The 25,652-nt window shown below is 47.3% G+C and overlaps 1 protein-coding gene across 2 annotated transcripts in view; it reads right to left on the bottom strand.

Annotated features, from left to right (window-relative positions):
- Positions 1–25,652, bottom strand: part of CD9 (CD9 molecule) — a 192,521-nt gene that overhangs the window by 85,687 nt on the left and 81,182 nt on the right. For both annotated transcript variants that reach the window (XM_085652612.1, XM_085652613.1), the window contains exon 2: positions 18,086–18,188. In XM_085652612.1, the coding sequence (XP_085508738.1) occupies positions 18,086–18,188 (103 nt within the window). The remainder of the gene's footprint in view (positions 1–18,085; positions 18,189–25,652) is intronic.

Here is a 25,652-nt window from a genome sequence, read left to right as displayed (position 1 = left end):
TTCAATTTGGAGGGGTAAAGCAACATGCACTTCAAGTTCATAGCATGCAACATCTGCTCGACTCCCACAAATAACATACACTGCTCCTGGACTTTCCTTGTGTAATCAGGGAAAATAGCAATAGCATGGTTGTCGAATTTTGGTATGTCCTGCCCTCAAGCAGGATACGATCCCTGTCCCTATAATTCAATATTTTGGTAATAAAGGCACGAGGGGGAGCCCCAGGCAGCAGAGGCAGCACTAGAGAGTGATGAGCCCTTCCCCACCAAAAAAAAAAAAACCCACGACCCTATGGCCTCAACTGCTGCTTGATTAATTGTTCCAAAATGTTTTCTGCCAAGGAGCCCTCCACATTCTCCAGAAACCCTTGAAGTCAGAGGTTGCACCGGCTGGAGCAGCCCTCAGCATCCTCCGCCCTGGCCTCCAACTACCTCATAACCGTTGTCCTTTTAGCCATCTGCAGATTAAGCGTAGAAACCATACCCTGAAGTGACTATCATTCTCCACGTTTGTTATTTTCTCAGCCACTTTTCGCAGATCTGCCCTATGCAGGTTCACATTTATGTAAACTGCCTCTATCTTGTGTTCCAGCACCACAGGAGAGCCATGACTAGCCACCAGTAGTTCGGCACTCAAGGGACCCTCCTCTCGCTCTGGGGAGGATGCAGCCCTCAAGTTCACAATCCCCCTATCTGACTAGCCACTGTGAATGCTGATGGAGAGTGGTGCGCTGAATGATTGTTTGTGGACGGTGTCTTTGGGTGCTTTTCCTTGCCCAAAGTAGCCCAAACGCAATGCTGCGCACCTCTCTGCCGGGCTGCCTCAGTCCCTCAATAAAGACAGGCAGACCTGCAGGGATGCAGGACAGACTGCCCGTCGACCTCAAAATCAATGGGCAACTACCGAGCAGCATCAGTTAATGCGGCACACAGCCCCTCGAGGTTCAGTAGACTGCTGCTGTCCTTTGCTCTCCCCAGGGGTGCACCATGTTCCATCACCTACAACTGATAGGCTTCCAATCAAAGTACCTCAAGCAAAGCCTCCCTCCGTGCACCCAGTCTCCTGCCACCAGGGACAGACTCCCCTCTGTCTGTGTCTTTGCCCAAAAGGTCACCACAGTACACCACACACACCTCAAATGCAGGCCCCTGGGCACCAGCCAAGAAGCAGTCTGTCCATGAGTGAGAGTGTGTGCTAGCGCTTTTTATTTCTTTTAACTTGTACACCACTTTTACGCTATTGGTATAAAGGCAGAAACACTCGTTTCCAGAGTTAGCACTTATTTGTAACAGAGGTACCTTTTTTAAACGTTTTACTTTAACGTTTTAACTTTGCCACCTGTGCCGTTTTACTGTTTGTTTGTTGGGAGGGCGGATAACTAGCTGTTGCAGGTTAGCACTCTCAACATAAATTGTAACTCCACGGCTCTTACCGCCAAAATCTGTGCCATCTCACCTCTCCCACGCTACTCGCGCCGCGCAGCTGCTTCGCCCGCCCCGGTCCATCACGGCTTGTGCCGATTGAGTGGAGGGCGTGGCCGAGCAGACTGACGCATTTCCGGGAGGGAGGAAGGGGAGGAGTTTGACAATCAACTCCCCCACTTAAAACAGATGATTAGGCGACCGCGCAGCGGGCACGCCGGCGGCGCGCCGAAGGCGCGCCAAAGGCAAGCCCGTCTGCGCCCGTCCGCGCCAGACCGGGTCCAGGGGCCGGCCATGCTGCCCATTTCATCACATATACCTCGGGCGCTCTTAGAGCACTACAGCAACCCTCTCTTACCCCAAGTCCTACTATTGTTAGGCGTCTGGACACTGTGGGCATCAATCGCCTAGGTCTTCCCAACTGCGCTGAGGCTCAGCCCCCTGCTCAAGCCAACCATAGCATGACCTCCCTTAGGGTATTATATTTGAATACTCGGTCCTTGGTGAGCCATCAGTCTGACATCTACATCCTGCTCACCAATGAAAAACCGGACATTCTCCTTCTGACGGAAACCTGGCTCACTGCTGAGTCACTTCCTGATATCCTTGCGGCTCTCCCCCCAGACTATTATATTCTTCACGCGGACCGACTGGGAGACCGCTCTGGGGGTGGAGTAGCCGCCATCATATCTAAGCGCCTCAACACCCTCTCCTCCTCCTCCCTCCCCATACCGGAGGTGGATAATCTGTTACTCAGCATGGGAACCGACTCAGGCGCCCTCACACTGCTCCTCCTTTACCGGCCACCGCACCCCATGAGCACCTTTGCTACTATGCTGAGCAAACATCTGTCCTCCATCTTGACACATCATGCTAGCTTCGCACTTGTTGGCGACCTCAATTATTGGTACAACGACCCTAAGGCTGGCTCTCACGCCTCTGAACTGTTCGAAACGCTTCATAGTCTGAACCTGACGCAACAGATTCTCTGCCCTACCCACCTTAAAGGCCACATCCTCGACCAAATTTGGTCACACAATCTAGTGTTGTCTCAGCCTATTGTCTCTCCCGTTGTCTGGTCAGACCATTTCTTAGTCGACACAATTATTACCCTCCCTGGTAGTCTCCCGGCCCCTCGCATGGCTGGCGGGCTCTCTATAAAATGGAGCACACTGGACTCCCAGGCCTTTCTTACGGCCCTAGCAGAGACCAGCCCAGCCCGGGATTTCACAGCCTGCCCGGATATCGACACACTAGACAGCAACATCACTAATTGGCTCAAGTCGGCCAGCGATCAATTTGCCCCGCTGACGCGATTCCCCCCCACTAAACATGCCTCCTCTCATAGATGGTATACGCCTGACCTCAAATTACATAAACTAAAAGTACGCCAACAGGAACGTATCTGGAGGCATACCTACTCTGACGCAGCTAGATTACTCTACATTAGTGTGCGTAGGGAATACAAAGCAGCCATTACCTTAGCCAAATCAGCCCACTTCTCGGACAGGCTCCTCTCTGCAGCCAACAAATCCAAGGAAGTGTTTAAAATTATGAACGAGCTCACCACCGATGACAGAACCCTTCCTGCTCAGACCCCTTCTCAAGAAACTTGCGACGCCCTCAACCTTTTCTTTATCGAAAAGATCAAAAAAATCAAAGATTCAATCCACTCTCCTTCCCAGCCATCCCCCCAGGTCGCCATGCCTGATAACCACTCGGCCATCACGACGCTCCCTGCTCTTAATGCCGACTCATTGGCCCGAGTCGCAACGAGAGTCAAATCAGGCTCCCCTAGTGATTGTTGTCCACCCTCAGTCATGCGGGACATTTGTCTTAAATTACCGGATCACATCCTCCCTTTGTTGAACAGCTCCCTCAATTGCGGCTCTGTCCCTGCATCTTTCAAGGAGGCAATTCTGGTGCCCCTTTTAAAAAAACCTGGAGCAGACCCAGGAGAACCCTCTAATTATCGCCCCATTTCCCTTCTCCCCTACCTCTCAAAGTTATTGGAGGCCCACGTTACTCAATTTCTGTCACACTTCATTGAGTCCTCTGGCTTCCTTGAGCCCAATCAAGCTGGGTTCAGACCCGCCCACTCGACCGAGGCGGTCATCCTCGCAGTCTTGAACACTCTGAGATGTAATGCGGACGCTGGTACTCCTCAAGCCTTGGTGCTCCTGGATCTGTCCGCCGCGTTTGACACGGTGGACCATAACATCCTCCTCCGCCGTGTTGCAGAGGTGGGCATCCAGGGCATCGCCCTTAATTGGATCACGTCTTTCTTAACTGGCAGAACTCAGGCTGTACGCCTAGGCCCTTACACAGCCGAGAGAACTGCAACTACTTGCGGAGTCCCCCAAGGCTCCTCCATCTCGCCGTTGCTGTTCAACCTCTACCTTCGCCCACTCATTCAGTCACTCAGGAACTGGGATATCACGGTGTATAACTACGCCGACGACCTACAAATCATCTTCCCACTGAACTCCCCTAATGCTGTTAATACCTTCCATTCTGTTATGATCCACATTTTGGAATGGATGAACATTAATCAACTAAAGTTGAATCCGGGGAAAACTGAACTACTTCTCCCTGGCTCCAGTTCTGGTCACTGGAGCCCACAGTTCTGGCCCACTGAATTTGGCCCTTCTCCGGTCCCGCTGAAAACAGTGAAAAGTCTCGGCGTGATAATCGATGCTGAACTTTCTCTAAAAGCCCAAGTGGGGGCTGTCATTTCCTCCTCTATGCACCAACTCAGAAAGATCCGCAAGGTTAGCCACCTACTTTCACCCCCTGCATTAATCCAGGTCGTCATCTCCCTGGTCCTGTCCCGCATGGATTTTTCCAACTCCATCTATCATGGTCTTCCCCAGTGTCTTCTGCATCGCCTTCAGATTGTCCAGAACCAGGCGGCCCGTCTGATCTATAAAATCCCCAGGTGGCAGTCAGCAAAACCACTACTACAGCGACTTCACTGGCTGCCGATCAGTCAAAGGGCAGCTTTTAAGATGGCGTGCATCATCTATAAAGCACTTCACTGCACCAGCCCTGCTTTCTTGCAATCCTTAGTCACGGCATACCAGCCAGCACGTAATCTACGCTCTGCCTACCTCCACTTACTGACTGTTCCCAGAGTCAAAACCAAAAAGTTCGGTGCCCGCTCCTTCGCCCTCCTGGCCCCTTCTCTCTGGAACTCATTATCTCTCCCCATCAAGTCTACCCCCTCCCTCCTTGACTTCAGGAAACTGTTAAAGACTTCACTCTTCCCCCCTCCTTGCTAACCTATCTATTGCTGTCTGTCACTCTGCTGCTGCTCTCACTCTTCTGTCATTAGCGCCAGGAAACCATTGGTGTCAGTGCGCTTTACAAGCTTCATTTAACATAACATAACATGGGTACACCCCAAATGTTCCTCATGCCAGATGCCAAAGATGGCTGCTGGTCTGCCTAAGTGAGCCTGCAGTGAGTTTGTAGCAGGCTGCCTGGCCAAGGGCACACTAGCCCCCCTTCCATCCCCCCCCCACAGCCCACACCAACTCCCCTGTGGCCCACAGGAGGAGTCCCTACTGCTCGCACCAATACTGCTCCGGGTAGGCTACCTCAGCCATATACAATTTCCCTGGACGTGGGCATTCCTGCCACAAGGCCTATTCTCTCTCCTTCATCGGGGAAAGGCATCCCTAACATCAGGCAAGCACTGCCACGTATCTCAGGGGAAACCCATCATCACTAGGGGAGGCAGTGATGATCGACACATCCATGCAAAATGCACCCCCAGAAGGACAGCTCAGCAGCAACAATGACTGCCGCGTCAGCACAGGACCCTCCCTTCACCTTCCTCCATTTTCCAGTAGTGCTCCTCTCTCTGCCCTGCAAACTCCCCAGCAGTCTGTCACACCAACCCTTCCGCAGTAGGACCTAGCTGGGCCCGCCCGAGCGGCTCTGTGCCTCCTCGCCTGTCGGTTGGTGCATGCAAGGCAGACAGGCCTCCCCCAGCCACCAGGAACTCCCTCCAGCCTCAGATTACGCCTTCCCCCCCCCCCCCCCCAATCACAATGGAGCAATACCCACCCACCCCGGTTTTCCAGGGGCCCTAACCGGTCTTTAGGCTTCAGCTGGCTATATTCTGGGAGGTTAGTCAACTCCATGAATCAGCTAATCAGAGCATGATGGAGTTGCAAGTTTTTAAAGAACTGGGTTGAAGACCAGCTGTGATTGGAGTTTCCGGAACGATCGCCTATGTGACCGCTGTCAAACATCCCTCCGGTTCATAATGCTCATTATGTTTTACCTTCTTTTATGCCCTAATTATTTTTAGCAGTTGAAATTGTATGTAAGCTGGTATTGAATCCCAACTCCGACAGTGCAAATGTGTGCAGACATAGGTACCATGGATTAGTCTCTTGGCTGATACACATTTATTGGCAATGTATATTTTAAATATGGTGCAGCAGATTAAATGTATCCCCTCTTAAAGCGCAGCTATAAATGGATTTGTGCTTGTGTGCTTCAAGACTCAGTAGAGATCTAAGCTTCTTTCTGGCGGGGTCAAGATTTACAAATTATGACAACTCAATACTTTGCTTAATGTGGAAAAGAAGAACTATCTATGGAATAAATGTATGGCAAGTTTGCAAATCCCAGGGCACGTGTCGGGATTTTAGCTTTACGGTGAAAGACTATCATGCTCTGACATGATAGCAAGTCAAATGTAACACTGGTCTTGTGTACAAGTTTACACTGTATGCTTTGAAACACAGGTTGAATTAGGAGCATCAAGAGACTCATTCTCCCCAAGGCTTTGAAACAGCACAGCATCTTGAATGTAGCTCTTCGGCTCGCTGGGAGCCACAGAAGCCTTTCAGTGCTGGAGCAATGTGGTGTAATTTGATACTGAATGATAAAAGCCAGGCTTCTGGAGTTCGTCATCTCTAAAGCTTCTGTATTTCCTCCTTCAGTGAGATGGAATATTATTTATTTTTATGACTTCTATTAGTGCAGCTGAGAAGGAACAAGAGACCTGGTCAGTTCGATATGATAATTCATTTGGAGAAGAAGTACCCTTTTCAATGTCATAAATCCAGGTGAGTGAGAGGATTCTGACATTTCATTAGGAAAACACACACATTTTGTTTCGGGGTTTGGTGATCAATACGTGTTATACTCGGGTATCATATGAGATTAAAGTTTGCAAGCGTTGGTTGCACAATAAAGTGATTTCACTCATCCTCACACCCTTTAAATCAAAGGGATAGCTGCCAGGTGATAGTGGCAAGTGCTTCCAAACAGGTTGTTTGCACTATAAATGAACTAAGTAGGTAGTGCTTATAATACAACTACACTTGATATTGTCCTTTCCTACTGACTTGGTTACAATTCTAACTATCCCATCACACCACAAACTTGCTCGAAGATGCCCATTCTCATACAGCAGCAGATTCCATCTGAGGTGATGGAGGGTTTGACACGCTTTTAAACACAAAGCTTTTGCACATCTACTTTCCTAAACACCACGAGGCAAAGGGGATGCTCAAAGGACCATCAGCAGAATGGTATGGAAGCAGCGGTATATTTTAGTATAACTAGATCACATCAGGCAAGTTATACTGATTTCTCGTTAAAACTTCCCTCGCATGTATTGAATGTCCCTTGGGTTCACTGTGGCATCTGACCATGTGCCTCAGGGAGAACGCCAGGGCTCATATGTGGCATAATAAGCAGGCAAAACAAACCTCTTTAATAAACTAATCTCCTGGGCTCAAGGTAAAACAGTTTGATAAACATAGAAGAGGCGCAAACGCTTTACACAATTATTTCAGCACTGCACGATTCCTTCCAACTACCTCAGAGCACTGAATTAGGTTAGAAAAATAGAGTACAGCTCCCCACCTAGAGAAAATAGATGACAATCGAATTTGAAAGTATTTCCTATGCAGCATTCTTCCAAAGCTGCCCTGTGTCTACATTTAAATTTAAGCCGAACTAAGAAGTTAATGGAAACAGACTTGACAATTCTGCAGCCACTAATATTCGTAATTAATCTATACATCAGTTAAATACAGTTGTTTGGTTAAGTCATATCTCAATAACACAATGCACAGACTTGATCTTTGTTTTCTTTTAAAATTGTTTTTCTTTATTCATAATCTTTTTATATAAATCAATCTTCCTTGATGTAGCCAACGCGTTTCGTCTCAAACTGACTTATTCAGGGATTGCAATCGAAGCAACACCCTCCGACCACGCACGCAACCTGGGATTCATCCTGGACTGCTCCCTCACGATGACCAAGCAAATTAACGCCGTCTCGTCATCATGCTTCAACACCCTGCGCATGCTACAAAAGATATTCCGATGGATCCCCACCGAAACCAGAAAGACGGTCACCCAGGCCCTCGTCACCAGCCGACTGGACTACAGAAACGCCCGAGACGCAGGGACCACCACCAAACTTCAGAAACGACTACAACGCATACAGAACACCTCCGCACGACTCATCCTCGACATCCCTCGCCACAGCCACATATCCGCCCACCTGAGAAACCTGCACTGGCTCCCCGTCAACAAGAGAATCGCATTCAGGCTCCTCACCCACGCACACAAAGCGCTCCACGACATGGGCCCCGAATACCTCAACAACCGCCTCTCGTTCTACTCTCCCACCCGCCATCTCCGCTCCGCCAGCCTCGCCCTCTTCCCACAGATTCGCAGAACCACCGCCGGGGGGGGGGGGGGGGGGGGGGGGGGAGATCGTTCTCCTACCTGGCAGCCAAAACATGGAACTCCCTCCCCGCACACCTACGAATGACCCAGGACCATCTCACCTTCAGGAAACACCTCAAGACCTGGCTTTTCGAGCAGCAGCACCCCCCCCTCCCCCTTTCAGCGCCTTGAGACCCTCACGGGTGAGCAGCGCGCTCTATAAATGTTCTGATTGATTGAAGTTTAATCTGTATATTATGATAGTGATAAAGAGTACACCTAGGGTCACGAAAGGCGCTGCATATGAACTTGAAATGTATGGTTCTACTACGTCCAGCATCAAAGTAAAGTAGTTCACGGTTGTAAATTAGAGTCGCCTCTCTGTATTCTTTTCTTTAGGTGTCTTCTCTTTAAATGATGGTGGTTAAGTATGCAAGTGTCAGCAAATCTGTGTATGTTTTCAGGTTGGACGAGCTCTATACGCGGTCTTGTCAATCATGTGCATGTATATTCATAATCCTATATCATTCTTCACAAATAGGATGAGACCTGCGACGGTCTTGAGACCCGTGAGTATCGTGGTGCAGCAAAATGGAATGTCGAAAAACTAAAGCAGTTGATTTGTAGTTTCTTAAAAACACGAGTACTTTATTCTTCAACTGGGTCAGTAATCTGTGCTTTAGACATTTGGAAGACAAAGTGTGCCGGTTTTGATCAGAAATTTCTTTCATGTGTGCGATTCCCAAATTCGTTAATCCATGCAACAATTCATTATTAGATCCAAGTGTCCCTAATTACTAATCCTAACCAAGGACACGCCAATGCTGCTGCACCTGCACCACCACCACCACTACCACCACCACCACCACCACCACCACCACCAACCCCCCCAGCTTTAATGGCTTCACACAAGTCAGCTGGTTGCTACAGCTATTTAATACAGATGACACAGCATACACAGAGTCAGGTCCACATATGCAGTGGTAGTGCTTGCCAGGACATGGGTATATCCAGAGTAAGGGCATGACGTAGCAGGTAAGTAATGAGGTTGGTGGTCAAACCTTTTCACTGGAAAAAAAATTGCACCGTGTCAATTTTCACTTTGGGGTTTAGGTGTACAAAATTTTCAGGCATGGCAATATTGGAGAGCTCTCAAGGAGGATGATGGTGGTGGTGGTGGTAACCCACCAAAATGATCATGTGCTACTTTTTGACCTGCAGCTAGCAGTTTTTGCAACTGCACTCTGCTTGTCCATATTAGAATAAGATTTTTTTTCCCGAAGGTACCTTTATTAGCAGAAATACACTGCATCAATGCAGTCCATGTCAGGAGTCCAAGTGCACATGAATGCTCCCGAGACGAGACTATAGACTTAAACCGAGAATCAGCATCTAAAAGCACGTTATACCAATTCTCATTACAACAAACAGCAAGCACTAACACAGCTCTAGTATGAAGAGCCTGGTTACACAACTTGGCAACAAATAAGGCAACCTCCCTTGATGGCGGTTAGCATAAACTGCTCAAACCAGAGCCTCGCTCCAAGGTCAATATTCCATAAACAAACTGCCACATTACCTACCTATTGATTTCAGCAGGAAACAATTAACTCGGTCCGGTTTCAAAATCGAATTCATTCTGTCTCTGCTTCTCCAGGCACTAACTATATACAGACTTCAATTCACTGAGAAGCAGACACCAAAATCTATTGTTCTAGCCACTCGACTAAAACAGTTCTACCAAGATGGCCACCAATCTCCAAAAGAATACACTTCAAAATTCTTGATACTATAAGAGTTTGAAAAGGCTGCACCTCTTTCTTAGATCGCGATTTACCAAATATATAGCCACTTGGTGCTTGCATTCCTCCAGTGCTTAGTTGTTCCTGGTTTCAAAAAGCATTAATAAGAGGCAAATCCTTTTCTGTGCGTGCACCCAGTCTTTGCAAACCTCTACAATTTGATAAGAATTTCCATCACATCTCCGTTTCAGGAGAAACCTTTGAACCATTTTCTTGTCCAGATAATTCTTTTTTTTATTGTTCTCCAGAATTTAGTGCCCATGAACGCAAAGCTCAATAAATAGATATGAACATAAAAAAAGAGCAAATCTCTTAATGTGTAAAATGTACTTTTTCAAAAACATTTATGTGGTTTAGAATTAATCTAAAACGGTGTTCTTATATATTCGGTTAGAAACACTTCAACACTTCTTTCAGCACAGTGTTGCGGCTTTCCCCTCTTCCCCCTCCGAATTGGGGCAATGAATATTACCGGTAAGTAATAGGACAAGATCCCCTCATCGCCATCCTCCTCGTCCCAATCCTCACTTGAGACGCCCACAAGAACGCTCAGCCCCAGCCAAATCAAGGTGCTATTGACGGGGAAAAGTCAGCTGGGAAGACCAAGTAACAACATGACAGATCTTCTGAATAGAAGAGCCACCTGCCTCAGCCCAGGAAGCAGCCACTGCTTGAGTAGAACAGCCCTGAACATTAGAAGGGGACCACATCTGTAGAATCTTAAGCCTGAATGATAGCCTGTCTGACCCATCTGCCTATAGACTGGAAGGTTACCAAAATTGCCTGAACCAAACGAGACAAACTCTTGGATTTGCAAAACTCCTTGGTCCTAGACAAATAGATAGAGCTTGACCCACATACCGGGTAGGCGGACCCCCCCCCCACCCCCACCTCAGAGGGAATAACTGGCAAGAATCGCCTGGTTCAAATGGAAAGAAGGGGAGACTTTAGAAATAAAGGGGGGACCTTGCCTGAGCACAACACTGTCAGGAAAAAGGCACAATTCGGGAAATGAGGAAAGGAGAACCACCAGGTCACCTAGCAGACGTGATGGCCACCAGAAACGCAGTCTTAGCAGAAAACCAGGACAAACTACAGGAATCCAATGATTCCAACGGGCCAATTGGAGACCCTAAAGAACCACACACAAATGCCAAAAAGAAACCGATTTAGACACCACCGGCCTCTTCAACCTGTAGCTTTTCAGGAGCAGAGACACCCAAAGGGGAAACCTTGGAAAAATCCACTAGCACATAAAACACCCTGACTGCTGCCAACTGAGCACAACGAGTGGATGGAGCCAGCCTCTTCAAGAGACCATCTTGCAAAGAAATCAAGAATAGAAAAACTATCCAACTCTTTAGAAGTACACCACTTCTGAAAAGTACCCCAGTGCTTTTGTACGGCTTCAAGGTCAAAGGCTTACGAGAGCCTTTAATATAGAGAGCCACAACCCTAGAACACTTCAGCCCTGTCCATTCACATTCCAGGCAGTCAGTCGCAGATGACGCAGGTGTGATACTGGAAGTGAGAGAAACTGGGGTGGAGAAGGCTGAAGACCGAGAGGAAGATAGAGCCCCTTGGAAAGAGACAACAGCAGTGGGAATCAAAGCCTCCAGGGCCAAAAAAGGGCAATCAGAAGGACTGTGGTCATCGCCTCCTGAATCTTCTGCAGCACCCTCGGGGGGAGGGGGAGGGAGGGGAAAGGGCGGGAATGCCTTGAAAATCCCCTTGGGCCAAGGGACTGAGAGGGCATCGACTGCCCACACTTTGAGATTGGATGTCTCTGAACAAAAAAAAAAAGAGAAAGCAGCGCATTGTGTGGAGACATCAACAGATCCAGCCATGGAACTCCGCTAACACGCACACCAGATTGAACTCCAGATCCGAGATGTGATACAAAACCAATTACAGCATGTTCTTGCTCAGACAGTTAGCCTGAATGTCGAGAGACCCCTGAAAATACATAACAGACAGAGCAAGAAAAGAGACTCCGATCTGAGATGCAATGCCATTCAGACTACTGCACCTGATCCCTCCCTGTTTATTCGAAAAAGACCTGGTTGTAAGTACGAATCATAATATTCTGCACCATCAACTGATGAGAAATTAATAGCACCTACCAGATTGCCGACAATTCCCTCCACCTAGAGGACTGACTTGCTTCCCAAGCCGTTCAGGCACCCTTGCCTCTTCTGACCCCTGAACATCACCCCACCACTCCCAGGCCCCACAAATTGACATCAGTTGTGCGATAAACGGGCAGGGGATAGCAGACCGGAATGCCTCATGCCAGATTCTACTCTGACTAACACCAAATCAAGGTCCCTCTGACTGCAGGAGTCACTGGAATCAGATGGCCGTAGATGCGGGTGCTAGGACTCCAAAAGCAAGGGGCACAATTCACCAAATTCTTAAGATGAACCCTGCACAAGGAACCACCACTTTTGAGGCTGCCATCAAGCCTTGAAATCTCAGCCATGTCCCAGAAGTCGATCCACTGAGTTCTGATTTGCCGTCACCCTCTGTGCAGGTAGCCGAGACAATCTCACTACTGTGTCAAGCAGGTAAAAAGGCCTGAGCTCCAAAGCATGGCACATAGATGGGGAGTACGCAACCCACAGTGCAAACGACCTGTCGTGCACAGCGACAACAGTAAGACACACAATAAACACAGCATTCATAGATTCAAGAATACAGCCAATTCTGTGATCTGCAAGGGCAGAGAATAAAAACCAGATGCTTGGCAGGAGGGGTGTGCTTTAAACTTCCATTATAGAGATAGCAGACAGCTTTAAGCTGAAGCCTGAAGGGATCCATGATCCCCAGAATGGAAATCTGTTCGGCGGCAGAAACTCCTCACAAGTTAGGACTTGGGTGAGGAGAAGAGGTAATTGCATTCTTATCTCAATTTAAAGGCTCTCGCCTGGAATCATTTAAATCACCCAAATTATTTTATTCCCCATTTTAAAAATATATTTTAGCTCCGCCTCATTTCCCTTTCAGTAAACGAATAAAAGATTAAACCTGTGCTTAAAAAATAGGGAATCGAAAATAATAAATGTATGTAAGTCAAGTCCCTGAAAAAAAATAATACACGTGCATTAGAGGTAGAGTTATAGCTTACACTCGCTTTCGATCTTGGTAGCAGGATATGCAACATGGATAAGTGTTGTTAAATAACAACTTCACGGCATTTTCAGAGTCAATGAACGTCAAAGAAAGGGTGGCGAAGCACTTGACATGCTCAGTAAAATAATTTACGATGGAGCCACTGGAATTCAATTAACAGAGGAGGGCCAAATTATGAAACAGGGTTGAGTAAATTATGCATCACGAAAGTGTATTTATGTGGAATAAAGCAGCACATTTTGTGATTATATTACTACATTATTTTTAAATTTTCACAATTTTTAACATTGGGCATTGGTTGCACCTCATTAGTACCAGTTTAATATCCCAATATCGCAATAAGCAACACAAATGTAACTAGTCGACCTTTGCAAAGGGCATTCCACTGTGCAGCAATGAGTTTTGATGCATATTTAGTAACTTATCAACCGTCTGCAGACTTTAACAACAACAAAAATTGCTTCTGGCTCAGATTAAGCAGCAGATGATTGATTATGTGGCAAAATAGAATTGTGAAAAATCGCCACAGCCGCATAATTCCAATGGCCCAAATATACTGAGGTACATTAACTGCACCAACACAATAATCCAAACTACTGCTGGCAGTAATACAAGAAAGCTAAGAGTACAATCATGAAGGTGGAGAAAATCTAAATTTTCGATGGGCGTCAACAAAAGGGAAATCCTGGAAGCGTAGCTAGTATGGTTAACGTTACTTGGAACTTTGACAGTTATCCTACACAAGTTTGATATATATGGCATTACCCAAAACACTGGTCTACTGCTCTGATTACCAGAGCAGGAGGGTAGTCAAGTGGGAGCCAAGAAAAATACCTCACCAGGTCACCAGGTATTATATTTGAACAGCAACCACCTGAACTACCCTCGGATCTCTCACACCTAATCTCCAGAATATCATAAATTAAACCGGGCATACTTCCATCTCTCCTTGACTGAAGCTCTGCTCTCAGCATGAGAGGCAGAGCCAGCCCACACCATCAAAGATTATCGAGAAATGCTAATGGGCAGGATTTGCAATTCACAGTCAGCCGCAGTCCGTACACACACACACACACTCATACACCCACCCGCCACAGTCCACACACACCCCCCACCCGCCACAGTCCACACACACCCCGTCAGCCGCAGTCCACACACACACACACACCCCGTCAGCCGCAGTCCACACACACACACACAGTCAGCCGCAGTCCACACACACACACAGTCAGCCGCAGTCCACACACACAGTCAGCCGCAGTCCACACACACACAGTCAGCCGCAGTCCACACACACACACAGTCAGCCGCAGTCCACACACACACACACAGTCAGCCGCAGTCCACACACACACACACAGTCAGCCGCAGTCCACACACACAGTCAGCCGCAGTCCACACACACACACACAGTCAGCCGCAGTCCACACACACACACACAGTCAGCCGCAGTCCACACACACACAGTCAGCCGCAGTCCACACACACACAGTCAGCCGCAGTCCACACACACACACACAGTCAGCCGCAGTCCACACACACACACACAGTCAGCCGCAGTCCACACACACACACACAGTCAGCCGCAGTCCACACACACACAGTCAGCCGCAGTCCACACACACACACAGTCAGCCGCAGTCCACACACACACACACACACACACAGTCAGCCGCAGTCCACACACACACAGTCAGCCGCAGTCCACACACACACAGTCAGCCGCAGTCCACACACACACACACACACACAGTCAGCCGCAGTCCACACACACACACACACACACACAGTCAGCCGCAGTCCACACACACACACACACACACACAGTCAGCCGCAGTCCCCACACACACAGTCAGCCGCAGTCCCCACACACACACACACACACAGTCAGCCGCAGTCCACACACACACACACACAGTCAGCCGCAGTCCACACACACACACACAGTCAGCCGCAGTCCACACACACACACACAGTCAGCCGCAGTCCACACACACACACACACAGTCAGCCGCAGTCCACACACACACACACAGTCAGCCGCAGTCCACACACACACACACAGTCAGCCGCAGTCCACACACACACACACACAGTCAGCCGCAGTCCACACACACACACACACACAGTCAGCTGCAGTCCACACACACACACACAGTCAGCCGCAGTCCACACACACACACAGTCAGCCGCAGTCCACACACACACACACAGTCAGCCGCAGTCCACACACACACACACAGTCAGCCGCAGTCCACACACACACACACACAGTCAGCCGCAGTCCACACACACACACAGTCAGCCGCAGTCCACACACACACAGTCAGCCGCAGTCCACACACACACACACACAGTCAGCCGCAGTCCACACACACACACACACACACACAGTCAGCCGCAGTCCACACACACACACACACACACACAGTCAGCCGCAGTCCACACACACACACACACACAGTCAGCCGCAGTCCACACACACACACACAGTCAGCCGCAGTCCACACACACACAGTCAGCCGCAGTCCACACACACACACACAGTCAGCCGCAGTCCACACACACAGTCAGCCGCAGTCCACACACACACAGTCAGCCGCAGTCCACACACACACAGTCAGCCGCAGTCCACACACACACACACAGTCAGCCGCAGTCCACACACACACACACACAGTCAGCCGCAGTCCACACACACACACACACACAGTCAGCCGCAGTCCACACACACACACACACAGTCAGCCGCAGTCCACACACACAGTCAGCCGCAGTCCACACACACACAGTCAGCCGCAGTCCACACACACACAGTCAGCCGCAGTCCACACACACAGTCAGCCGCAGTCCACACACACACACACAGTCAGCCGCAGTCCACACACACACACACAGTCAGCCGCAGTCCACACACACACACACAGTCAGCCGCAGTCCACACACACACAGTCAGCCGCAGTCCACACACACACACACAGTCAGCCGCAGTCCACACACACACACACAGTCAGCCGCAGTCCACACACACACACACACACACACAGTCAGCCGCAGTCCACACACACACACACACACACACAGTCAGCCGCAGTCCACACACACACACACACACAGTCAGCCGCAGTCCACACACACACAGTCAGCCGCAGTCCACACACACACAGTCAGCCGCAGTCCACACACACACACACACACAGTCAGCCGCAGTCCACACACACACACACACACAGTCAGCCGCAGTCCACACACACTCACACACACACACAGTCAGCCGCAGTCCCCACACACACAGTCAGCCGCAGTCCCCACACACACACACACACAGTCAGCCGCAGTCCACACACACACACACAGTCAGCCGCAGTCCACACACACACACACACACAGTCAGCCGCAGTCCACACACACACACACAGTCAGCCGCAGTCCACACACACACACACACAGTCAGCCGCAGTCCACACACACACACACAGTCAGCCGCAGTCCACACACACACACACAGTCAGCCGCAGTCCACACACACACACACACAGTCAGCCGCAGTCCACACACACACACACACACAGTCAGCTGCAGTCCACACACACACACACAGTCAGCCGCAGTCCACACACACACACAGTCAGCCGCAGTCCACACACACACACAGTCAGCCGCAGTCCACACACACACACACACAGTCAGCCGCAGTCCACACACACACACAGTCAGCCGCAGTCCACACACACACAGTCAGCCGCAGTCCACACACACACACACACAGTCAGCCGCAGTCCACACACACACACACACACAGTCAGCCGCAGTCCACACACACACACACAGTCAGCCGCAGTCCACACACACACACACAGTCAGCCGCAGTCCACACACACACAGTCAGCCGCAGTCCACACACACACAGTCAGCCGCAGTCCACACACACACAGTCAGCCGCAGTCCACACACACAGTCAGCCGCAGTCCACACACACACACAGTCAGCCGCAGTCCACACACACACACACAGTCAGCCGCAGTCCACACACACACACACAGTCAGCCGCAGTCCACACACACACACACAGTCAGCCGCAGTCCACACACACACACACAGTCAGCCGCAGTCCACACACACACACACAGTCAGCCGCAGTCCACACACACACACACAGTCAGCCGCAGTCCACACACACACAGTCAGGCGCAGTCCACACACACACAGTCAGGCGCAGTCCACACACACACAGTCAGGCGCAGTCCACACACACACAGTCAGGCGCAGTCCACACACACACAGTCAGGCGCAGTCCACACACACACAGTCAGGCGCAGTCCACACACACACACACAGTCAGGCGCAGTCCACACACACAGTCAGGCGCAGTCCACACACACAGTCAGGCGCAGTCCACACACACACAGTCAGGCGCAGTCCACACACACACACAGTCAGGCGCAGTCCACACACACACACAGTCAGGCGCAGTCCACACACACACAGTCAGGCGCAGTCCACACACACACACAGTCAGGCGCAGTCCACACACACACAGTCAGGCGCAGTCCACACACACACAGTCAGGCGCAGTCCACACACACACAGTCAGGCGCAGTCCACACACACACAGTCAGGCGCAGTCCACACACACTGTCAGCTGATGGGGAGATGGTGGTGCCACTCTGCTATACAGGTTATTAATGCACCATTAGGTCTATGGCGACCTGAGAGAGGCAGGAGATTGCAGGTGAACTGGAAGACTGCCCTCTCAAGTTCCACCATTTTCCTCGGTCTCTGGATACTCAGGAGAGGGAAACCCCGGAAAAAAGCACATAATTGATTCAGAAACTTCACAACTTTGTTTATTTTACTGCATTTCTAATCTGAAAATTAGCCCTATTACATGAATATGGTAACAAACTCTGCAACTAGTTGCTTTTAGAAGAAAACCTAAATGAACATTCCATTTCAGCTACAAATGAAAGGCAGAGTTCAATTTTATACTCTTTGTGGCTCATAAAAAAAAAAAAATTGAAAACTTACCAGTATAGAAAGAGCTATCACTTTTGTCCTGCTCAAAAATCGTTTTTGTTTGATTATCAAATCGAAGCCATAGTCCAATTGCGAGCACTGCAGTTCCAGCAAGCTGTATAGAAAGTAAACATTTTTATTACAATAAACTGACTGATTTCGAAGTGATAATATAATCAAACAGTATAAGCAAATGAGAAACAAATAGAAACAGCATAACGTAAATTGCGGCTTAATACTACAGCTGTAATGCACTGGTAGTTGCAGTCTTCTGCTAAACATACCCTTTATACAAGGGACCTCAACTGCATGCTCTTTCGTGAATATGTATGTACAAGAATGTGTCCAAGGGTAGTAGAGTGAGTAGAAGGACAGATGGCTGGATTAATGAATGGGCAAGGGCGGATGAAAGACTGACAAATGAATGAGTGCATGGAAGGATGAGTGGGCAAGATAGGAGGATAGTCAAAGCTGCCACAGTCCTATTGATAGCAGAGACTACTCTTCTCTTGCCATTGCGCGTACCGAACAACTACTACTCCCCCCAAAGACTCAAAGTCTCAAGAGCGTGACTGGCACTTTCGTTTGTAAGGCAATTCACGTTTGTGTCCGGCAGTTACTTTAAAAATTGTAGAATGTTTAAAGTTGCCTCTGGTTCAGTAGGCAACCCGGGTATCACTCAATCGTGACGCACAAAATAGAGCTCATCCTCGATGAACGGGCGGCAGAATACAGGATAACTAACTGCCGGACACAAACGTGAATTGCCTTACAAACGAAAGTGGCAGGCCCGCTCTTGAGACTTTGGGTCACAAATTGCACCAGTTGTGCAGCGGGACTAATCCTGTTTCACGGTTGACTGACTTCAATGCAGTTTCCCCCAATAATTCTTCTATGGCATCGATTCAACTTGTGTAAATCGGCTGGCTGATCTCCTCCTTGCACTGATGAAGATCCGCATTGACAATCTTACATCATTGCTACTGCCAGGGTCGAAACGTCGACGGTTGCTATAAATCTAATCCTCAATAGGTCTCATTGCTTTAAAAGCTAATGTAGATCAATTCCTGAGCTTGAGACACTTGGATTATACTTTGAAATTAGACATGGTTTTCATATTTTCAACTTGTAAATATCTGTTTATTAGCTTATAGTATCACGTACATGTTAAATACACTGCACTTTATTCACCTTGTCAGTGTAAATATTGGTCACTTGAGCCGTTGCATTGATTAAATTATTAGACAGCCTTGCCTCATGGAAATTATTGTATTAAATTAAAAAAAAAAAATTGATAAACTCTAAATCTAGCTAAACCAACCATTTCTTGTCACTATAAATGAATGTTGCATTTTGTCCGTTATTTTGCGCCATCATTTGATTTATTGTGAATGATTTCTTAGTAATTAGGTTCAGTTCTTATGAAGGACGATAAAAAGTTATTTACAGCAATAGATTGCCTAATGGGGTTAATTTTCTGAACACAACAAAACCTGTTCTCCTCAATTCAAAACTCTGAAGAAGGTAGAATGTGAAGAGAGGAAGGGGCAGTTACATTTGCTTATTGTCAGCAGTAGTGAATTTAGGGTGCAGGAGAAAGGCGAACAAGAGCTCAGCTTAGAACCCCAACTCCTGCACCAAATATTTTGACTAAGTCACAAGCACAAATGACTGTTGTGAAAATATTGAAGCCGGGGAGAAATGGTACTACACAGTGGAGACCCAAATATAAGATGTTACTTATTGGCATGAAGCTGGTAAGAGATACCCAACTTAATGTTCCAGGAATGCATCAAGCAGAGTCAGGTCAGCGCTTAAATGTTGGAAACCAGCAGGACGACAATGCCAGATCAATAAGAACTAGAAGACGGACAGTGTATTTTTTTGTGCGTTTTTTTTTTTTTTTTATAAAGAGGACGTCAAAAATTGTCTGGCACAATACAAATGGTTATTTGCTTAATCTCTTGCATAAACTAAGCCCTGCACAACGATATCTCATATCTTCAAAGAGGCACAGCGTCGAGAAACATGACTCAACTAAGGAAATGATTAGAGCATTATCATATGGAAAACCATCTAGTTTCCTCTCCATCACAAACCAAGAACTGCACACAAAGTACGCAGGAGAAATATAAAAAATTAAATAGGACCAGAAGGAAAAATCACTAGAATTATAAATGTAAACGACTCTGAAAATTTGAAAGTAACTACATATTAAGGCCCATTTCATGTAATAGTTAAAGATGATACAGACTTAATGAAGCAGTGTGATGCAAATGGCCAAGTGCAAGAGTTTTTGCTCCTGAACTAGTTATACACCTGGTGGAGCTTGTGGCACTCTAGTAGCCCTGGTCAGGTACATTTTGAAATTTCTAGATCCATTCTTGTATTCGTTGGTACTACTCTGAAGCAGTCTGGGTGGTTCGTACGCATGCATCCATACAACGGTGTCCTGTCCATGGTCACCTATGCAGCTACGCTTCAGCGAATTAAGGCTATAGAGCAGTGAAAAAGGGTCTAATAGGAGAAGGTATTAAGATGTGCAGGTTTCGTCGAGCCATCATTGCCCTACTCTTGGCCTACTGCCCATATTCTCAGCACAAGGGTCCTCTTACATGAGCAGGAAAGCTGTAGGTTGACTGAAGGCAAATGAGGTTGTAACTTTTGCCACAGGAGTCCCAACCAAGGCCTTCGCCTCAGGCCAAGACTCACCACAAAATGGGTAGCCACGAAAGCAGTGACAACATAAATCATGTGTGGTAAACTGTGGGCTAATCCCCAACCATTACCAACTTTTAATTCATAAGAGGATTAAAGCGGTAGCATTTTGCGGACATCCAGAGATTCAAGCAGCCTCACAACAGGCTCTGAATCTAATGGTCATTTCAAACAATGCTGAAAAGACACATTACAAATATTTCTTTTTAAAAACGATATCAGATTTGTGGAGCCCCAATTGTTTGCGAGCCTTACGATGTCTCTAGAATGCTGCCAAAAAGAGTTGGGTCTCTATCAGGGTGTGTGGCCAACACATTGGATGATATCTTATCCTCAGCCATAACACAACTGCTCTGCATCAGAATCACATCCAATCTATTCTAAAGAGTGTAGGCGGCTTTCACAAAAACAGGCCCGCAGTGAGGGAAGGATTAAGTACCAGTGAAACAATTTCTAGGCTGTCATCCTCATCACCTCTGTGCGCACCAGAGTTCCATGCCTTTCTCAGCTGGCAGTTGGCCATCGTTCGGAGACAAGCTGGGATATGAACGGTTTACTCATATCACTGATGGAGAAGGACAGTGGCAAGGCGGGGTTGGCAGAAGGCCCCGAAGCACCAGCCCCCTGACCCAGCAGCGAAGCTGCTCTGATATCTGCTGACAGAAACAGTCATCATGCTGTTGGAAAGCCAACTTCACCAAGAGTAAACCTGAAAATCATTGCCCAGACGTTGATCGTGACTGAGCCAGACATGAGACCCAGCTACAAACTCTTATCAAGGAAATTGTTTAGAGTCTAGAGGGATACTCTGACATCATGATTAATTTAAAGATGACAGAACTATTTCTCCATACAGATTCCATATCACAAGTACAAATTAGATTTCCCATTATATGGGTGGGAGAATTTACTGAACATCTTGTTGTACATCACATCACAACACAGAAACTATGATTTGAACATACACCCCCCTCCCCCCCAACTATGAAATTGGTGACATAGCATATTAAGAGTTTGGCCTATCAAACCGATTGGCGCTTATTAACATTATTGTAATATAAATGTACTTATACATATACACTGTTCTTGTACATATTGTTTCACATCCTATTCAGACCAGCAAAGCCTTTTATCAGATTCTTTAAACTGCATTGCGTACGGGCAAACCTACTACCTAGAATATGGTGAGACATCCAGACTTTCCCACACAATAGAGTGGGTTTGAGGTATCTGATCTAGAGCGATATTACGGGACTACACAAGAACACTATGCCAGATTCTGGTACCACCAAGATAGGAGACTCTTTCTCCCCCCCCCCTTGCCACAAGAAAGGCAACAAACCGATAAGACACTATTTCACTCACTGTTACCAATGGGCCTCTCCAGACCTAGGGGTGAAATAATCCCAGTCGCAGCCGGTGCTTAATTTGCGTATAAAAAATTATAATTTAAATTTGAAAACAAATCGTGCCAGGGCGCACGTCAGGAGGCCACTGCAACTTACACCACACATTGCCCCGGCTATGCTGCCAAGGATAGTAACACCACAATTACGAACCATCACACTTCCAAAAAGTGTGAAAATTCGGAATATTTCAGGCCCCCAAAGCTATAAGAATGGCTTGGGCAGCAGGTAATAGGCAGTTATAATGTGTATTGAATTAATAATTAACCGTTCTTCTGGTCATTTCTGAATTAGTCAGTGTCACAAGCGCCGCTGCTGACAATTATGTGCTGGTACGAAGCACCGGAAACCACAGGCTCAAATTAAGTACTGGTTGCATCAACGAGCTGAGCATGGAAGATGCTGAGCACTAGATTGAGGGCTGCTATGTCTATATGCCCACTCTTTTCCTGTGGGATAAAAAAATAAGAGAATTTTTAAAAAGTATGACACTGGTGGTGTAGCCAGTAAAATCCCTTAGTAAGCGTCCATGTATTATGATTTAATCATGTATTATGATGCATGAATGTGCATGCTGTACCACGCCTGCATGCCCCATTTTTGCTTTATTGACCGACCTAAGATAGAAGACACAACAAAGACCAATAAATGGGAAAAAAAAACGTTTCTCTTTCAGCGTACAGCATGGCAGCCAATAGCCGCTGCCAAACCCTTCAGAAAACAAGCATTGGCATAGCCAATAGGTCTCGCATTTGGGACCTTATATGTGTTTAGCCATGCAACAGTTGCATAACTAAATATAAGGTCCTAAAAGCGAGACCTATTGGCTATGCCAGTGCTTGTTTCTGTTTAGTACTGCTCTGTAGTTATGGCGGCACCCGTGCTTTAGCTTAAACATCTTAAGCTAAAATCGGGTGCCGAGATTGCTTCAAAAGTAAAGAATTGTCTATTTCTTTACTTTTGAAGCAATCTCAGCACCCGACTTCAGCCTAAGATGTTTAAGCTAAAGCACGGGTGCCGCCATTACTACATAGAAGTAATAAACAGGGGAAAAAAAGCAAGCGCTACCGCCGACCACAGCTTGCAGCGCACGTGCGCGAGTGCAGCAGTAATCACGCCATATGGCGCCTCTGCTCAAGCGTGCACCCGCGCATATGCACTGCAAGCTGTGGCCGGAGGTAGCATTTTTTGAAGCCCTTACTTTAAGTCTCGCCAGACCAGCGCAAGCGCTGGGTCAGGAGAGGCCTACAAAAACCCGTTTAAAGAAAATGTTTGGTGGGGAGAGAAGAGATATTGGGGGAAGCCGCTTGCAAGAGACTAGAGCAACACCAAGCACAGGAGAGAAGCACGTGCTCAAGCACAAAAATAGGAAGATAGCAACGCAGAGGGCAGTGGTAGTAAGTATTCGAAAAGAGCGAGCAGCACATTAAGGAGAGATAGAAAACTAATGTCTCATGAAAAAGAATAAGGAAGATTCCTTATATGGAGCAGCAGATTACATGTAAACCAGTAGAAAGTATGATGAAGATGCTATGCTCAATAGCAGGAACACACACAAGAAGAGGAAGGAAATGTATTGACTAAGAAGCAAGTAAATGAGAATGGCAATAAAACCAACCAATGGAAGCAGTGGGCGGTCTGTACGCCCACTGTGTTATTGATCTAGCCCAAAGGTGTCTCAACCAAGCAGATTACAGATTAGGTAAAAATGTCGGCGAGATCCAATAATGGATACTCTAGAAAGAAAAAAGGGTTTCTTTTCTGTAACACCCATTTTCCAGATGCTTTCACCACCACTTCTTGACAGAGCTATCAGAAAGCCCACTGACTGATTTCAGATTCGATATAATCTGTCATGTATTACCCTGGAGGATGAAGGGAACAACGAAACAAACAGAAAAATGGTGAGACTAAAATATTGCAAGCGCTAATCAGAATGTGATTGACCGTCTAAATTCTGAGGAAGGATCAAGAGAAGAATAAGTGAATGGCTGAATGAGGGTGAACTAAAGTAGGTACAGAATACAGTATGTTCACCGTGAAAGGCTCAAGCGCCTTACATGTGAACCTAAATAAGCAATGGCAAAGCCAATAGTTCTCACCTATGCAAAACGTATTCGCTTTGTCCATTTTTTTGTTTTTAGCCATGTTGTACAGCAGGACGATGCGGTCAGTGCTAGCTATCATATATAGATTTATTTCTTCAAACTTTTTTACATTTGTATTTTGTATAAGCTGTGCAGGGGCGTAGCTTAGTCAGTGAGGGGGGGGGGAGGAGAGGAGGGGGGGGGGGGCGGAAGAGATGCGAGCTTCAGATTTCCAAACAATCACATATGCATTATACGAGGCGAGCAGGAGGTGGGCTTTAAGTTGCAGTAGGAAGGGAAAGGAGTGCGGATTTCAGGGGCACTTCTAAATCAATTTTTTGTAAAATGTCCATATAGAAGCCCTTTAAAATAGAGAAAAGTGTGTCGTATTTCACTTGGAATTTTTACATACATATACAGGCAAAAATACACAAACACCTCACCATACCCGACTTAAAACCTGTGCCCAAATGTTTACTACCAAATACATTTATTAGAGGGGTGTAACAGCCCTGAAGCTACACCCCAGGCGCCCTGCTGTATTTTCAAGTACTACCTCCCATCATGTTCTGTGTTGTTGCTTAGCGCTTTTAATAATCCCTAGACAAAAAACAAAAGACATTGACACAACTTAATAGCTCTTGCTTAAGCAAGAGCTATTTAGCTTTGTCAACTTTTTTTTTTTGTGTTGAGGTACTCGAGAGCCAGCAATGCGAGACTGGGCAGGAGGGTTAGAAGGGGCATCAACAACATGGGATGGGAGTGGCGAAAGCAACCACAGGACAGGGTGATGCAGGCTATGTGAAATAAAAATCAAAAAACAAAGTTGGGAAAAAGCGCTAGGACGTGACTAATGCTGAACTCATCATATCCTGGGCCATTGGAATTAAGTGATTCTGCAGTCGCTGCTTTTTTCAACACAAGAACGGGTTTGCCTCATTTGCCATATAACCCATCATCTCCTGCATAATCTGCAGATTTGAACAAAAACAAAAATGTATTCCACCTCAAACAGTTCAAAGGTTACTAAAGTTGTGTAGAGGTGTTCACGCGTAATAAAAGCCCCTTTGCAAGAGTTAACAGGTCATTCTTCAGTTGCCAATTACTTTAATTGTTGTTAAACTGGTACTAATAAGGTGACATCTTTACCTAGACACTTTTGACGTGTAAAAATCATGAAATCATCAAGTAATGCTCCCTAAAAATGTGCTCCATTATACATCATAATTTGCCTTTTCTTGCCACGGGATTCTAGTGGCCCTGATCATAGTGCTAGGTTTGTTATGGCTGGTGGGGATAGGTCAACACAGACGATGGGCAGGGGCACACAACAAGAGGGACAGCAGGAAGAGTGGGGGATGTTTCAGG

Source organism: Triturus cristatus, chromosome 4_1 (genome assembly GCF_964204655.1).
Source record: "Triturus cristatus chromosome 4_1, aTriCri1.1, whole genome shotgun sequence".
NCBI classification, from domain to species: domain Eukaryota; kingdom Metazoa; phylum Chordata; class Amphibia; order Caudata; family Salamandridae; genus Triturus; species Triturus cristatus.
This window is presented reverse-complemented; position numbering and strand designations above follow the sequence as displayed.